Source organism: Colobus angolensis, unplaced genomic scaffold, assembly GCF_000951035.1.
Source record: "Colobus angolensis palliatus isolate OR3802 unplaced genomic scaffold, Cang.pa_1.0 Scaffold207, whole genome shotgun sequence".
Classification (NCBI taxonomy): domain Eukaryota; kingdom Metazoa; phylum Chordata; class Mammalia; order Primates; family Cercopithecidae; genus Colobus; species Colobus angolensis.
Genome location: NW_012115233.1, coordinates 3,890,540 through 3,909,205, shown reverse-complemented (window position 1 = coordinate 3,909,205; position 18,666 = coordinate 3,890,540). Strand labels below are relative to the sequence as shown.

The window sequence follows — 18,666 nt, the reverse complement described above, 5'->3', positions numbered from 1 at the left end:
AGGCTCAAGACCCAAGAAGCCCAGCACACAGGAGACCCCGGCCACCACTGGACAAGCCTGGCCTCAGGGTCATGCCTTCATGTCCCCTTACAGCACAGTCAACATGGGTGGGCTGAGTTTCCTGGGCCCCAGCAGAGCAACCAGGAAGCAGAGGTTCAAAGAGGAGACGTGACAGGTCTGTGGTCTCATAGCAACAGAGAGGCAGAGCTGGGCTTAGAACCCGAGACTCCCAACTCCATGCTGCGTTTCAGCCAGGCTGACAGCTCAGCTTTCCTTCGAAAAGCATGGGAAACACAGGCGGATCCTGAGATAGTAAGAGTGATGTTGGTAATAATGTCTGCTAACCACCATCTAGCACTTATGTACCAGACCCTGTCTTAGCATTTACAGTTTTAGCAGAGATTAATAGCAGACATAGCATCATACTCACTGACCAGCCTGACCTAAATACTCAGCTACAGCCGGGGAAGGAGCTGGCATTCAAGACAGGACCCTGTGTCAGCCACCTCCCGGTGTAGGGCGGGGCTGAGGCCAATCCATGGGGGATAGGGGTGGGAATCCAGGCCACGATGATGTGCGCACGTACCGACGTTATAGGTGTTGAGGTCCAATATTCCTCTGCAAAGAGACCCTAAGGGATTGTCTTCAATAATCTATGAAGAAACAAGACATAACTCAACGTTAGTTGTAACGGGAATAATAAAAAGACAACCCGTCTCCAAAGCACACCGTTTAGCAGAGACACTGCCTGTGGAACTGTTTAAAATGCATTTTCATTACCAGATACGTCTAAGGGGAGAGAGCTAAATAATGAAGCATGGAGCTGATAGGGACCTGGCACGGAGAGGGTGCCGGGAGGTTAGGAGTTTCATTTTCCATCACAATGCTTCCTCAGATCTGGTTTCAAAACACATCCTAGACCATTTATCTGACCTTATTACAAAATGAGACTCTTTTGCCTACTAAAGCCCAGCTCAAGAACCTTCTGTGGCTCCCCATGTCCTGTGGAAGCAACGCCCATGCTCTGTGATCTGGCTTTTAAGACTTTCAGAGCCCCCATCACCCTTTCCAGCTCTGCCTCCCATTGCACACTCGAATCATCCCAGGGTCTGGCTGAGATGAAGAATATCTTGGGCTTAGGAGAGGTGGCAGAACCAGGCATCCACTCACTGCCTGCACCACCCCAACCCCCAGCCCCTGCACCAGGCAAATGTTGATGCTCAGGTAAGGGCAGCGCAGTATACAGACGCAGCAAGGGCTTCATGTCTCTGCCTCAGCCCAAGCACACAGAACACAACCACATTCCCACTGCCACACCTTTGCTTAGACTGTACCTCCCACTTGGAACTCCCTTCTGCCAGTCTCTTGCTGTTGAACTCTAACTTGACTTTTAAGGCTCAAATACTCCTTCCTCCAGGAAGCCTTCCAAGATTGCCCTACCTCCCTTAGAAAATAAACACCTGGGGCTCTAACGGGATCTTAAAGTCTTCATTACAAAGAAGTCATCCTTGCTGCAGCGCTGGCACGCTGCATGTGGCTGCTCTCTAAACAAGAGGCGGCAAGGGAACAACCACCAGGTTTACAAAGTCACCAGGAAGGCCTCATCTCACCTTCTGGTTAGACCCACTTGCTTACTCAACCCGAGCACGTTCTCAATGTCTGGCTGCACCAACATACATGTGTTTCATTTGCAAGTTGCTTAAGCAAAGGACAAATTCCCCATTTGGCCACTTTCACTCCAGTGAGAATTCTCCCGGCATATTCAAACCCTTCCAAGCCCAGCACAACCTGATTAAAACACAGCTGGCTTGTCACAGCAACTCACCCGCAACAACTCAATCTCAATTTTCCTATCACTCTGTCTTTCCTGATCCAGAGCTCCACAGAGACCACAAGCAGCACATGGAAACATTCAACCACCGAGATGGCACAGGTCCCTGAAACACTGGACCCGCAGATCCCTTCTTTCTGTAACAGCATCAAAGAGGGGGACTCGCCTGCTTTTCCAGCTCCTCGACATCTGCAGTTGAGATGTCCTCGACATAGTTGGATGGGAAGTACTGCTGGATCCTGGTTCCATAGTCTCCTTTCCACCTGGATAAGAAGAAAGGACACGGTGGGGGGGGGCTGTCACCAGGTGGCATGCATTTCCCACTACTGCTTATTAGCACCCAACTGTTGGCTTCATTCTGATGGTGACAGGCAGCAAGTGGCCAAGTGACCAGTGTCACTATCTGTGACAACAGAGCATTTCAAAGGCAACTTTTTTTTTTAATTGCCAATGAGTTATTGGGGTCTGATTTCCCTCCTCATCATATGATCTTAATGTTTGATCAAAGATACCCCAAGTCAGAAGTTTCAGTGCTCTAAGTGGAAGTCAGAGACCATACATGACAAAAGTTCACCCCATTTCAGGGAGATTGTGAATTTAGAGAGAAGGTGGTTGTGGAGGCAGACAGGTTGGAATGAAATTCCAGCTCTCCCACTGACTGTGAAGGCTTTCTGTGCCTCCGACTATCCATCTGCAAAACAGGGAAATGCGAGTGCTTCCCTCAGCGCGTTTTATTAGGACTCTAAATTAACAAAAGCTGAGTGCTTGGGACAGTGCCTACCTAGTGCAGAGTAAATACTCAATAGTGTTAGCTCTTATTATTATTCAGCTAAAAGACTGTTCTCTATCTTCATAACGACACTAACAACACGGGACATAATCCATCTATGAATGTTCCTGGACCCCACCAGACGGTGAGCACCTGTAAGATTGATTCCTCCCGGCAAGTCCATGCCCAGACACGCAAACCCTCTCCTTCAACCTGTCCATCTCTTGAGCCACTTTCTGTAGCCAGGGACTCTCCAAAATGCACCTCTGACCACGCCACACAATGGCTCCCCAGGGCCTCTGGAATCCAGCCCAGACTCTTCAACATGGCAACCACAGCACAGCACAGTGTGACCCCAGGACTCCCAGACGTTACCTCCTAACTCTCCATGACATTTGCTCCACATGACCCATCGTCCCCATCATGCCCCTGCCACACTGCCTGGTTTCCATGCCATGGCCCATGCCCTTGGTACCCAATTTCCCCCCACTAATTTAAGACTCAGGTTGGGCATTTCCTCTCCCAGGGAATCTTCCCTGACTGCCCCCTAGGCTGAGCACTCTTCCTCTGTCCCCACAGTCATCCAAGCAGCCACACCTTATACTTAACGTATAATTTACCTGTCTGTCTTCCCCACTGTATGAGATCTTTCTAGATCGTTTTGTTTGTTTGTTTGTTTTGTTTTGTTTTTGAGACAGAGTCTCACTCTATCACCCAGGCTGGGGTGCATGGCACGATCTCGGCTCACTGCAACCTTCGCCCCCCGGGTTCAAGCAATTCTCCTGCCTCAGCCTCCCAAGTAGCTGGGATTACAGGCACGTGCCACCACATCTGGCTAATTTTTGTATTTTAGAAGAGACAGGGTTTCACCATGTTGGCCAAGCTGGTCTCAAACTCCTGACCTCAAGTGATCCACCCGCTTTGGCCTCCCCAAGTGCTGGGATTACAGGCGTGAGCCACTGTACCCGGCTGACCTTTCTGGATCGTAATCAAGTCTGTGCTCCATGGTGGTGGGAAGAAATTAACAATTTTTTGGTCTGAATAAGCAGAGTGAGGACTGATGGTACCAATTCACCTAGCAGAGACACAGGACCAGGGGTTGTAAGCGCTTTTCACACCCTCCGCACCATTTCTCCAGACGCACTTCTGGCAAGGGCTGGCTGGATTTACAGCGATCATATATACCATCTATCCAGGACTGAGCACTTTGCATTCCCTTCACTCAAGGAGCATCTTGGTTCAGACAACAATTGTTTGGTCCCCTAGCTACAGGAGAACCAGTTTGGGAGTATGCAAAAAAGGCCGTTTCACACAGGCAGCCCCCTGTACCACTACTGCCATCAGAGACAGAAATGACCACAGCCGCTGGGCGGTGTGCCTACACTCCCTTGCCAAAGAAACTTCTGCCAGTCTCTTAAGACAAGAGCCTTCCAAATTCAGAGAACTGCCTATCAGAGTCATAGAAAGGCGTGAAGCCGCCTCACACAGAACGGAAAACTGATTTGGAGTAGTCACCTGGGCTCCACCCACAACTCCAAAAATGACAGTCACCCACCCAGTGAGCACCAGGATGTGGACCAAGGCAGGGACAGGAGCACAATGAGGGAATGCCAGTGTGCCTGGAAGAGACCTCAACTCTGTGCCACTTCGAGTGGAGGGACTTGGGCAAAGCCAAGCCTCTGCACTGGGAGAAGCAGATGGACAACACTGTGGGAGCCTCCAAGGGGAAGCAGCAGGGGCTGCAGCAGGGGCTGTGATGTCAGCAAGGAGGCCAAGCAGGGCAGGCCTACGCCCCTACTCCAGCTCAACAGATAACTCGGCTGCATCTCTGGTTCTGGGGAATCCTTGCAATGAGGTTCTCCTGATTTTAAGGAAAAGTTTGACAAACCCTGGATTAAGGCATCTTGCAAGAGGACAGGGAAGGACTTAGCAGATGAATGGGGTTCAGAGTGTAGGCTCTGGGGGTTCAGATTTCAGCCTGCTATGTGGCCCTGGACAAGTGACTGTACTTCTCAAGACTTCAGTTTCCTCATCTGTAAAATGCAGGTAACAACAGAACCAACCTTTTACAGTCATCATGTGGACTGAGTTATTTCAAATGATGTGAGTTATTTCAAATGTGCTTAAAACAGTGCTTGACACATAGAAGCACTCCCTGGATGCTGCTATTCAGATTTCTAAGCCAGGTCTAGTTATCTTGTGGGAGGCAGAAATGCCAGTCTCTGAGGTACTTAAACCAGTGCTCACTGGTTTAATATGAGCAAGTTCTTATTGCTCTCAGACAGAAGTCACCCCACAAAACCACTTGCCCAGAAACCTATCAGTGGGCAGCGAATTTTTCTTCCAAGGTTAAAAAGCAAAGTGGTACTAAACCCTAGCATACCCAGGTACCTTTGCCCTAAAAACATATTGTCTTCAATTCAGGATGTGGCCATTGCATACAGCACGGGACTATGGAACAGCCTAAGAATTTGAATTGGAAATAACACACAGTCTTGTGTATTGTAAAGCGCCTGCACTATTTAGTATTTAGTATTTATTTGCGTGACTTGGAAAGTCTCATTCGCCGCATCTTTAAAGTGGGGATAATCATAGTCCTGACCACAGGGAGTAATGAAGATTTGGTTGAAGATTTGGTTAGACAATGCACGAAAGCAATTCGCAGACTGCTTGCCACTTAGTAAGACTTCAATAAATGGTGGCTGCTGTTGTAATTATAATAATATATAATATGTGATATGATATGTTGATAACTGCTAATACTGTTGTTTATCCATTTTCTCAAATAGAGCATGCACCAAGCCACCTTCCTAAAAAGGGACTTAACACAAGAGGTCAAAGCCAGCCCAGGATGACAGACAAAGGGGGTCAGACTTGGCCAGCACCTGAGTCTCATCACCAAGAAAGGCCAAGTCAAGCCCCCGTGCCAAGCAGCCCAGCCTCTCTTCAGCCTTACCAGCCCCCGGGCTCCTTGGAGACATTGTGGATGAGGGCACCACGGCAGAAGCTCAGCTCATCGCTTCGCTTGGCTTTGTAGTCATACAGAGCTTTCACGGTCCTCTGAGGCTTTCAGGGAAAACAAGAAGGAAAAGGTCAGGCCGGGGACAGGAGGGGAGGGAGGCGGCTGTGTTCCCAGGCACCATTTGGTTCTTCTCAATAAGGAGCAGGAGGCTTCAGGCCAAGGTCACAAAGTCACCTGCCGGAGAGGGACTGGCAATGCAAAGAATCCAAGACCCCAAAAAAGTCACTAGGGAGTGAAGGAGAACTGACCTAGTCAGAACCAATGGTACCCGGGTTGAGGTTAAGGGTTAGGGGTTAGGAGTTAGGGTTTAGGGCTGGGGTTAGGGTTAGAGTTCAGGCTTCGAGTTGAGGTTAGAGGTTACGGTTTAAGGTTAGGCTTAGGGTTAGGGTGGGAGTGACCCTATATTGTAGTGACACCATATTGCTCAATTTCCTCAACAAAGAAAGGATACGCCTTTTAGATTAAGCCAAGACCGTCATCACAGTGCCTGTGCTCAGCAAGCCTCCCAGAAGTTTAAGGGCAACCCCATTCTTCCTGCCTGTCCTGAGGGCCTCACTGCTCTTTTTCTGTAGGTCAGCAGTCCCCTATCTACACTCCTGCAGGACCTTGACATTTTACAAGAGTCACGGAGCTTCTCCTCCATGAAATTCATCAAAGAGTGGTCTCTGTTCACAGATCTAAGACAGAACTTCCTTGGTATAGAAATGTTCTTCAGTGAATTTGTTTTCATGCCTTCTACCTGGCGGGCATACATGAACACTCACACGGCAAGCAAATATTAGTGGGAAAAGCTCTGACATTGTCAAACCTGTTTCAATCAGTGGCTTCCTTCTCCTCCCACCCGAAGGAAATGGGAATTTCACAGGGAACCCAGTAGAACTTTTCCTCAGAACACAGGCTACGGAGTCAGATATGTAGGTTCAAATCATTGCTCTGCCTTTGAATAATAATATAAGTTTGAGTCTCTCTGATCCTCAGTTCCCCCATCTGTGAAATGGGAATTAAATTTTTATATATTTCACATAGTTGTTAAGACTATTACATGAGATCATGTGTATAATGATAAAACTGACAACAGCTTGCAATTCTTAAGTGCTAACTAGAGTATAGTGAAAGCATTGTTCCAAGCCTGAAGGTATCTCCTTTAATCCTTACAACCACCATAACAGGTAGGTAGTTATATGATTATGCCCATTTTACAGATGAGAATACTGAGATGCAGAGAGAGACAGTAACTTGCCCCACATCAACCAGCTGTTTTAAGTGGCTCAGCCCAGAACTGGATCCATCAATGTGAGTGATTGCCATAGTTCATGATGTTTCATAAGCAGTGTGGGTTCTAGAAGCCCTGCCACAGGGATCTGCAGCGGGAGGCCAGAGGCTAAGCAGAGCCCTCACCTTTCTCTCCCCCGCCTGCACACAGAGCAGCCTCTACCTGCATATCCTGCTTCAAGGATGGATACAAGGACCAGAGCCGGTCTCCAAGGCCACAGGAAGGAACACTCATCGGTTAGAGAGGTGATTGTTCTCATCACCAAAACATCCTTCACTTCTAACAAAAGTTTATGCTACTAAGGTCTCTTAATGAATTTCATACACAGCTCAATTTGCCCGCAACTTTTCAAGATTTCATTTCTTTCTGAAACAGATCTGCATTGGCCAAGGATTGTAAATTTTTAAAAAAGAAAGTCATCGCTGGATTTCAACAGAGCCCACAAGCAGGGCCCCTTCCTAAGCGAGCATTGTACATTAATCGTGTGCCACATGACCCCCGAACAGAAAATTCGCCGCAGTTCTTCCTGTGCCGGCTCAAACTCAATTTCAGATGAAACCATGGCAAGGAGGAGCCAAGGGCTAAAAGTAAAATCCATCCCTACACCTGTATGAAATTACACAACAGTGTCAGGGTGGGAATATCAGATAGCATTTGCGCTGCAAGGAGGTCAGCGAACCAAATGGAATTTATGAACACTGTGGACTCTGTCAGCGAGCAAAAAACATTTGAAAGACTTTTAATTAGAAGCATTTGGCCCCAAGGTGGCTCGTCAAACCTCAGAATTTTATCAAAACACTGTTGCATTTGGATGGAATTTTACTAACATTTTCCCTGACACTAGACTTCATATTGTCAATCATCCTTTCTTCTCAAAAAAAAAAAAAAAAAAAATTATTTTAGCCAGGTTTTCCAAAGTCTTCCCTTGCCCTGTTATAACTGCCAGGGGAAGAAGATGGAATCCACATCAGCCTCGTGACTCAGAAATCGTGTGAATTGGAGGTTCGGCACTTACCATGGACGGATTGATTTCACTGGGATCTACATACATTCTGCTGACATCGTAGAGGGAGTTTATGTCTCTTTCCTGGAAAAAAAGAAAGAAAGAAATGGAATAACCCATGCACCTTGAATAGCCCTTACATATAACAAGTGTTCTAGGCTTCCTTATGGTTACCTATCCTTTGATAGAGGAGTTGAAACCTCACAGAATTTTCTTATGGCCCATGAGTAGACACAGAAAGAAGCTATAAAGAAGGTCCCCAGACTTGGAAACTAACCCAAAATCAGAAAGGCCCTGCCCTGGCCTGCTGCATGCCAGGCACCATGTTCCTTTGTAAAAGCACAAATCCTAAGATCCAACGGTGTGCTGGAGTGACCTCCTGGCTCACAAAAGCCCACTGTGTACATCACTTCATGACTCCACATTCCAGGTTCAACCACAGCACATCAACAACTTGAAACTGACCACTGACCACCATGGAAGTATTTACACCATGGAAATTGGCAAATGCTACAAACCAGTCCCTTCCCCTGCCCCGCTCAGAGCTGTTTGAACATTTACTAGCACACCACTGCCAAGATCCACCCCCACCACCTCTCTGTTCCTCTCTAACTCTTCTTTCTGTTCCCCATGTCACTTTAGGGCTTGTGGCGTGGCCACTCCTCTACCTAGAGCCACCCCTTCATTCACTTCTCCCAAGAGCCCACTCACTGCTGTCTTCCCTGTTTCAGCTCACATTTCTCCCCTTTTAAGGTGGCCTTCTCTGATCTCCACTCCCACAGCCTAAGGTAGTGTCCACCCCTTTTCACATCGTCCTGTTTATTATATTTCATGCTACCTGAAAACATCTTAACTGTGTATATTGTCTTTCTCTCCTCTCCAGAACCTAAATTTCCCAAAGCAGATTTTGTTCCACAGTACTCCCAGTATCTAGAACAGTTCTTGGCACGTGGTCAGAATGCCATAGATCTCTTTTCAATAAATTAATGATCTATGTAGTAGGAATGGAGACATAGTAATCACGTCAGGTCTCTCCTGAACCCAGAACTCTCCAGTGACTCAGAGAAAAAGCCAAGGCCTTACAATGGCCTATGCACCCCTGCATAAGTCACCTGTGAACCCCCATATCCTTATTTAGCTCTACCCCAACTTAGGCTCACTTCATTCCAGCCATGCTGACTTCCTCTTAGTGCTTCCAGGCAGGCTTCTACCTCAGGACCTTTGCACATGCTATCCTCTCTTCCTCCAGAAGATACCCACATGGCTCAATCCTTGTCAGTGAGATCTTCCTATACCACCCTCTGAAAACTGTGGCCCCTTCTCCATCACTCTGTATCCCTTTATCCACCGGCCCAGTGTTCTTCTCCTTAGCACTCATCACCACCTGGCACATGCTATGGATATTTTAAATCTCATTTGTTGCATCTCCCCAACACTACACTGTAAGCAGCACAAGGGCAGGGTCTTTGTCCGTTGTGTTCAATTTGTATCCCCAGGACCTACAGCAGTATCAGACACCTGGTGAATACTCAGAGGTTTGCTGAATTCGTGAACAGATGAGGTACAACCTCAGACAAGAAATCCCACCAAACCACAAGGCAGTCCACCACCTACCATGTTGTAGCGCTCCAGGAGCTCAGGGGTCACGGGGTAGCGCAGTCTCATCTTTCGGTAGAGTGAATGTTTCTCGTAGTAACTGACGAGCTCCACCAGGCTCTCAAAATAGGCGGAGGTCCCCAGCACAAAGTGCCGGCCATCCCGGTTGATTCGACAATGCTTTACCTTGCCCCTAGCCCTGGAGGGAGAAGAACACAGGGTTGACATGCCAAGATCCTGTTGGCCAACCAATTTTTATACAAACCTCACTGATTAGATACAACCTAGTTATCCAGCCTTAGAGAAGTGGGTAAATAAACAGAATATAGTCCTCCTATGGAATACAAGACAATTAGAAAACAATGGTGTGGGTGTTTTCAAAACAGATGTATAAGAATCTGTGCCTCAGAAGAAATACTGCTGAGTCACTCAACAGCTCCTGTTACCTTCCCCTCCTCCCCAACTATAGGACTTGACTTTAGGAGCATCCTAGGGAACTAGGTCAAGAGTAGGCCACATCTGGCCCACCACCTGCTTTTATAAATAAAGCTTTATCGAAACACAGCCACAGTTCATTTGTTTATACATTGTCTGGGGCTGTTTTCACACTCTAACAGCAGAGTTGCGTAGCTGAAACAGAGACCATATGGCCTGCAAAAACTAAAATAATCACTCTGTGGTCCTTCACAGAAAATGTATGCCAATCCCTCCCATCAAAATTATTAAATCTTGTTTTCAGTGACTCAACTAGTAAAACAGTGACCTTTTTTTCAAAAAAGAAGTAAGTCTTTCATTCCTTCATCTGTTTGAAACATGAAGCAGAAAAAAATCCAAACAGAAGAGCCTGCTTGGTTTTATTAGCTTTTATCAAAACAGAAACATCTGGAAAAATATTTTTGACCCTAAGTTTACAGCGAAGAGGGTCTTTTTTAAAACATCTACCCCAAATAGCCAAAGCAATTTTGAGCAAAAAATAACAAAGCTGGACATATAACACTATCTTACTTCAAAATATACTACAAAGCTATAGTAATAAAAATAGCATGACAGGCCGAGTGTGGTGGTTCACGCCTGTAATCCCAGCACTTTGGGAGGCCAAGGTGGGCGGATCACAAGGTCAGGAGATCAAGACCATCCTGGCTAAAATGGTGAAACCCCCTCTCTACTAAAAATACAAAAAATTAACCAGGTGTGGTGGTGGGCCCCTGTAGTCCCAGCTACTCGGGAGGCCAAGGCAGGAGAATGGCATGAACCTGGGAGGCGGAGCTTGCAGTGAGCCGAGATCGCACCACTGCACTCCAGCCTGGGTGACAGAGCAAGACTCCGTCTCAAAAAAAAATAGCATGACAGCGGCATAAAAAAGACACACAGACCAGTGGAACAGAATAGAGAACCAAGAACCAAGAAATCAATCCATGCATTTACAGTCAACTGATCTTCAATAAAGATGTCAAGAACCCACCAGGGGGAAAGGACAGTCTGTTAAACAAGTAGGGTTGGGAAACCTAGATATAAAAAATTTAAAAGAATTTCAAAAGAAATTCCTATATAGAAATAATAAAAATTTCAAAAGAAGACAATTAGACCCTTATCTCACACCATAAACAAAAAAAGCAGCTCAAAATGGATTAAAGACTTAAACATAAGACCTGAAACTGTAAAACTACTAGACAAAAACAGAGAGGAAAACCTCCATAACATTGGTTGGGCAATCATTTTTCAGATATGACCCCAAAAGCACAGGCAACAAAAATGAAAGTGGACAAATGGGATTATATCAAACTAAGAGGCTTCTGCATAGCCAAGGAAAGAATCAACAGAGTAAAGAAACAGCCTACACAATGGGAAAAACATCTGCAAACTGAACATCTGGTAAGGGGTCAATATTGAAAATATATAAGGAAGTCAAACAGCTCAGTAGTAAGAAAATAAATGACCCAATTTAAAAATGGACAAAAGCCGGGCATGGTAGCTCACACCTGTAATTTCAGCACTTTGGGAGGCCGAGGCAGGCAGATCACTTGAGGTCAGGAGTTTGAAACCAGCCTGATCAACATGATGAAACCCTGTCTTTACTAAAAATACAAAAATTAGCTGGGCATGGTGGCAGGTGGCAGGTGCCTGTAATTCCAGCCACTCTGGAGGCTGAGGCACGAGAATCACTTGAACCCGGGAGGCGGCGGTTGCACTGAGCTGAGATCATGCCACTGTACTCCAGCCTGGATGACAGAGTGAGACTCTGTCTCAAAAAAAAAAGGACCAAAGGATCTGAACAGACATTTCTCAAAAGAAGATACATAAATGGCCAAGGGTTACATAAAAAATATTCAACATCACTAATCATCAGAGAAATGCAAATTAAAACCACAATGAGATGTCACCTCACACCTGTTAGAATGGCTATTAGCTAAAGGAGAAGTGCTGGTGGGGATGTGGAAAAAAGGGACACCCGCACCTGGTGGATGGGACTGTAAATTAGCATAGCCACTATGGAAAACAGTACAGAGGTTCCTCAAAAAATTAAAAATGGAACACCATGGGATCCAGCAATCCCACTTCTGGGTATACATCCGAAGGAAAGGAAATCAGTATATCAAAGAGAAAGCTGCACTCCCATGTTCATAGCAGCATTCACCATAGCCAAGGTGTAGAATCAGCCTGCCCATCAACAGATAAATGGATAAAGAAAATGTGGTACATTTACATAATGGAATACCATTCAGCTTCAAAAAAGAAGGAAAGCCTGTCATTTGCAACAACATGGATGAACCTGGAGGACACTGTGCTGTGCGAAATAAGCCAGACACAGAAAAACAAATATCACATGATCTTGTATGTGAAACCTAAGAAGATTGAAACTCACAGAAGTAGAGAGGAGAATGGTGGTTACCAGGGTCTGGGGCAGGGGCAGGTAGGGAGTGTTGGGGTTATGTTGGTCGAAGGGTACGAAATTTCAGTTAGACAAGAGGAGTAAGTTCAAGAGATCTGTGGTACAGCATAGGGACTATAGTCAATAACAAAGTCCGGGCCGGGCATGGTGGCTCGCACCTGTAATCCCAGCACTTTGGGAGGCCAAGAAGGGTGGACCACCTGAGGGCAGGAGTTCGATACCAGCCTGGCCAACATGGTGAAACCCCGTCTTTACTAAAAACACAAAAATTAGCCAGGCATGGTGGTGCATGCCTGTGATCCCAGCTACTCAGGAGGCTGAGGCAGGAGAATGGTGTGAACCCAGGAGGCGGAGCTTGCAGTAAGCCGAAATCGTGCCACTGCGTTCTCCAGACGGGGTGAAAGAGCAACTCCGCCTCAAAAAAAAAAAAAAAAAAAAGGCCTGTATTCTTGAAAATTGCTGAGGGTAGACTTTAAGTCTCACCACACACAAAAGAAATGGTTAAGTATGTGTGGAAGTGCATATGTTATTATCTCAATTTAGCCATTTCACCACATATACGTATTTCAAAACACCATGTTGTACAAGATACATATATACAACTTTTATTTGTCAATTAAATAAATTACGAAAAGCATCTACAAGCATAGTTTCTATGGGCATACTACTCATTTAACAATTCTGCATGGCAGGGAAAAAAATCAGGAAAAGACATTTTTGGCACTTTAGAGAGACTTTTTATTGTTTTCAAATATTTATTTCTTTTTTAAAAAGGATTTCCAGTCTTTTGAAAAATACATATATATTCCTTTAAGCCATTTCTTCAAAAAGGGCTATGAAAACAAAACGCTAGAAGAATTCTGCTTCAGTGGTTTATTTGCAGTGATATTTTATTAAATATTCATTCCTTCTAAAAAAACAGGAAAGACAAGAAACAATGCTGAGTAGAAAAGCTGCAGAATGATCCCATTTGTATTTTTCAAAAATAGAACAAAAATACCCACACGCAAAATGGCACCATATATTTTCCATAGGCACAGACATGCAGAAATATGTATTTATTTTTTAAATGTCTGAATGGTCACACCAACTAGCAAACTGTGCTTTCTACCAGGATATCTCCACTGAGATGAGAAGGACCACAGGAGGCTTTAGCCTTCAGGGTAATGTCTTAATTTTTTATAGAGAGAATATCTTCCTGCAATATTCATGTAATTAAAAATTAACTTTACAACTTTTCATAAGAGCTTCTCAGGGCAGGGGGGCTCTGGGGTGCTGAGGTAGAGAGCCGAGGTCAGGTTCTGGCTCCTTCCACAGGGAACCCCTAAGCCTCAGTTTCCCAATCCACAGCCTCGGGGATCCACAACCCCTGTCTCATGGGAGCATTAGGATCATCGTCTATGAGATGATTTCGGGGTAAGCCCTCGGCACTGTGTCTGGCACTCAGGCAGGACTCAGTAAGTGAATGGTTTGGAAAACATAACTGAAATCAACCCACAACTAAATTCCCTGGGAGAAAAGAGAATCAAAAGGGGAGATGGGAACAGGGCTGGAATACGAGTTGCATCTCCCAACCTCCTGGAGCATGGATGCCATGGCCACGGCCTGAGGTCTCAGCTTCACTGAGAAAGCCCTCATCCTGCCCAGGAGATGCCTTCCACCAATCACAACCAGGCAACAACTCAACACTTCCTTTGTGGATTTGAAAGCAGGTGTTTCTCCTCTCCTGGGGAAATCTATCCACAAGTTCAGTACACATCCGCAGAGCCCAGAACAGTGCCTGGCACAGGAGAGGTACTTTACAAATATGTAGAGGGCAAGGAGGAGTTCCTCCAGACCTGCGTTCCCCCACTGCCTGGTCCAAATTCCCCATCCATTCCCCTGGAGGGCCCCTACTCACCCTCCACCACCCTGCCTGACCAATCCCTCTGTAGCACTCACCACAAAACATTACACTGATTTCCTCATGTGCTCAAACCTCCTCAGTGCTTCTCAGTGAAGGACAGTGACACTTCACCCCAACCCCTGACCACAGAGGGTCTGAAAAAGGGTATGTCCCGGGGCAGGGATGAGGGTGGTGTTTTTGATTGTTACAATGACTTAGGGTCCCAGGTACACATGCAGTGGGTGGAGACCAGAGAAGTTCAACATCCCAACACAACAGGATCAGTCCTCACGCTCCTCCTCTTTGAGAAACACTGTGGGGACAGAGCTTCCCTGACAGTGGGCGGTGGGGAAGGTGGGGAGCTGCCATCCTTGCTGATTGATTCATTGAGCCAGCATTCACCGGCCATTGTCCTGGCAGCCCAAGGTACCACCACCTGAGACAGAAGCTGATGGAGAGTAACACCAGCATGCACACACAGGTGGCATCCCGACCATCGTCAGGCGAGGCCCCGACCCGGTGTGTCAGAGCTGTCTCCCGTCTTGAGCACCTCAGTTTCAGCCGGTTGAGTTTAGTTACCATCACTTGCACAGTATGACAGCACAGTGGGAGTACCAACACCCCACCTGGGGCCTGGCACACAGCAGGCCTTCAGTCCATGCACAGCAGACTGAACACACCTCCCTCCCCATCCAGGCTGAGGAGGCACCATTAAAAAGTTTGGGGAAAAGAGCAAAGGGCAGAGGCACCAATGCTGAGAAGCCCAGGTCGCCCTCTTGGGAACACAGAGTACAGAAGAGCCATGCTGGTGGGAGGCTGCCCTCTGGCTGGAGCCAGCACACAGTAGGTCCTCAGTAAACTGCAGTGATAATGACCATCACCACAGTCCCCAGGGAGGTGGCTCAGGCACAGTGGTGCAGGCAAGGAGGAAGGGAAACCCAAACGCCCAGGGGGCAGCCTGGCAGGGTCGCCAGGGGATGGGACCAGGGCACAGGGAATGGGGAGAGGAGTGGACAGGGGCAAACCACACCCCCCACAGCAGCTGCCATGCAGCCAGAACCACTGCGCCCATGTGAAACACAGGCCCAGAGTGTTCATGCCTCCCATTTTTCACAAGAAGCAATCTCTGAGTTTTTCAGTGAAATTTCTCAGTTTTTCCCATCAGTGTACAAAAGATGCCCGCAGGCCTGATTTGGCCCCCAAGCCTCTGGCTGGAGACTCTGGAGTGAAGAGCTTGGACTTTGGAGATGAATAAGCCTGCATCTGAACCTCAGACTCAGTTGACTATGAGGCTGTGTGACTCCAGGCAGGTCACTTAACCTCTCTGGGCCTGTTTCCTCCCTTGTAATAACTAGACCTCCCTCTGACAGGCTGTAGCAAAGAATTCAAGCAGATGAGGCCTCAAAGGCAGCCCAGTGTCTAGAACACAGTTAGGAACTCAACATATGGCAGACTGTTACCACTGTAAGAATATGCAGGGAAACCCTGGTGCTGAGGAGATGGAGGGACAGTAGGCTACACGGAGTCTGAGTCATTACTCCACTCCTTGTCATTAGTGAAAGTGGGGGAATCTGGTGTTCTGGGGTAAAATTAGAGAACCGCAGGCCTAGAGGTGGTTGGGCAGCAGCTGCAGATGGGAGGAAACTAGATCTATATCATCAGAGGCCTAGGTTGTCTGGGTTCGAATCCCAGCTCCACCACTTACTGGCTGCCTGCTTCAGCAAGTTACTTAATCTTGCTGTGCCTCAGTTTCCTCCTCTGAGAAATATGGATCATGGTCATGTTACTGGAAGCCAAAGTGAGTTACTACAGGGCATCCTGCCCTGGAGAACACACACTATGCCTGGCGCGCTGGAGCGCACATTCTTACAGCGGCTTTTGCTGTGATTGTTGTTGTCGCTGATGCTCGGGGTGGGGTGGGGGGGCTCATGGGGGGACACTGCAGGTGAGCCTACACCTGAAATTCCCCCTCGTTTCTCCACACCTGTCCTTGCCAAGCCCCTCTGGAGGGCGTGTGCCTCCCGTCCTCGCACCCACCTGAAGGTGATGGCGTAGGAGTCGCTTCCCTCTCGCTTCCGGATCAGGAAGGCTCCGTCCCGGGGGATCCTCATCAGCATGTCCTCTGCCTCTCCGCGGCTCAGGCTCTCATAGTACCACCTGCGGCACAGGGCCAGGGAAAACGACCAGGTGAGTGGCCTCTAGGCTGTCAGTGGGCAACCCGCAGAGGGCAAGATAACGGTGCCAGTGACACCTGGAACCTGGCCCTGGAAATGACCATGGAAATCACACAGTGGGCTTCCCCAGCCAAAGACACCTCAGAAAATAGCAGTTTGTAAAAAGAACAGTGGGAGACCCTGTGAGTCTGTTTTAAGCCCAAAATAATATACTGGGCCAGGCACAGGGGTTCACACCTGAAATCCCAGCACTTTGGGAGGCTGAGGCGGGAGAATCACTTGGCGTCAGGAGTTTGAGACCAGCCTGGCCAATACAATGAGACCCTATCTCTATAAAAAAATAAAACAGACTGGGCACAGTGGCTTATGCCTGTAATCCCAGCACTTTGGGAGGCCAAGGCAGGCGGATCGCTTGAAGCCAGGAGTTTGAGACCAGCCTGACCAACATGGCGAAACCCCATCTCTACTAAAAATACAAAAATTGGGCCAGGCGTAGTGGCTCATGCCTGTAATCCCAGCACTTTGGGAGGCCAAGGCAGGTGGATCATGAGGTCAGGAGACTGAGACCATCCTGGCTAACAAGGTGAAACCCCATCTCAACTAAAAATACAAAAAATTAGCCAGGCATGGTGGCATGCGCCTGTAGTCCCAGCTACTCGGGAGGCTGAGGCAGGAGAATCACTTGAACCCAGGAGGCGGAGGTTGCAGTGAGCCGAGATCATGCCACTGCACTCCAGCCTGGGCGGCAGAACGAGGCCATCTCAAAAATATATATATATATATTAGCCAGGCCCAGTGGCATGCGCCTATTATTCCAGCTACTCAGGAGGCTGAGGCACAAGAATCTCTTGAACCTGGGAGGCAGAGGTTGCAGTGAGCTGAGATCATGCCATTGCACTCTAGTTTGGGAGACAGAGCAAGACCCGGTCTCAACATCAATTAATTAATTAATTAGCTGGGCACAGTGGCACACACCTGTAGTCCCAGATAGGAGGCTGAGGTGGGAGGATCACTTGAGCCCAGGAGCTCGAGGCTGCTGTGAGCCCTGATTGTTCCGCTGCACTCCAGCCTGGACAACAGAGCAACACCCGGTCTCAAAAAACTGATTTCTCTTCATCCACCCAAGTAGCCCAAAGCTGAAAGGCCAGGTTCCTAGGGAGGCACGGTAATTACCACGTGTCTCAGAAAACCAAAGACAGAGAGCACAGCACGAGTTTCACAGGATTTTGGGTAGTTTTCCGGTTATTTCTTAAGATAAGAAATAGCAAGTTTTAAGAGGCAACCCATAGGAAAATTCGACAGAAAAAGTGAAAAAAAAAAAAGTTGCTGTAAGTAATACGGCCTCCTCGGAAATGCACGTTAGCAGCTTTCTGCCTAAAAATTGTTTTTTCTTTATTCCCAGGATTTGTTGACCCTTCGCAAGGCCTACCTTGATACTCATTTCACTAGACAAAAAAATCAAAGGGAGACTTTTACCATCATTGTTTTCTTGTTCATCTTCAGAACAAACAGGAAGGAGCTCTGAAAGGTAGGAGGATATCCTGGGCCAGAATGACCCTCTGAAAATCAAAGCCCAAAGCCTCGGGGCTATGAAGACAAAGTAGAAGAAAGGGAAAGGAGAAAAGAAAGGGGAGGAAACAAAGAGAAACAGACACAGCTCATGGTGCCAGGAATGTGGCAACCCATCACCTCAGCAATTTTGAGACGCCGGTGGGCCCAGGCGAGAGTGTCCTGGGGGTCTGGCCCGGCTGAACCACCAGGCCAGCTTCTCTGCCTGGTGGAGCTAACCCGACCACCGCCTGCCTCCTGCTCCACCCTCAGACACGTACGGCTTGGACTCGTGGGGGTTGGGGTTGGGCACAGGGTCCGTGAGCCGCAGCTCAAACTCGGCACAGCGCAGGTGCGTCTCGCGGTAGTGCTGGATAAGGGCATAGATGCTGCTGAAGGTGAGGTTGTCAGTCAGGTAGTACTTCAGGGTTCCACCCTCCGTGGTGGAACGGATCCGGCAGTGCTGGACTCGGCCTGACCGCCTGCGGGGAGAGGACACCATCAGGGCTGGGAGAACACAGGCCGGGTCACTACAGCAGCCAGGGCCTCAGAGGCGGGGACATCACATGTGGCCACACAACCTTCCCTCTGATCCTAGAACAGACACAGGAGGCTGGGCGCAGTGCCTCACACCTGTAATCCCAACACTTTGGGAGGCCGAGGCACGTGGATCAC

At 47.8% G+C, this 18,666-nt stretch overlaps 1 protein-coding gene across 1 annotated transcript in view; it reads right to left on the bottom strand.

Annotated features, from left to right (window-relative positions):
• PLCG2 (phospholipase C, gamma 2 (phosphatidylinositol-specific)) overlaps positions 1-18,666 on the bottom strand; it is a 187,230-nt gene that overhangs the window by 32,443 nt on the left and 136,121 nt on the right. Inside the window, exons 16-22 of the mRNA XM_011942208.1 lie at positions 18,273-18,473; positions 16,307-16,426; positions 9,513-9,693; positions 7,911-7,982; positions 5,557-5,666; positions 1,998-2,094; positions 587-653 (exon numbers count right to left, since the gene is read on the bottom strand). Coding sequence (XP_011797598.1) covers positions 587-653; positions 1,998-2,094; positions 5,557-5,666; positions 7,911-7,982; positions 9,513-9,693; positions 16,307-16,426; positions 18,273-18,473 — 848 coding nt within the window. The remainder of the gene's footprint in view (positions 1-586; positions 654-1,997; positions 2,095-5,556; positions 5,667-7,910; positions 7,983-9,512; positions 9,694-16,306; positions 16,427-18,272; positions 18,474-18,666) is intronic.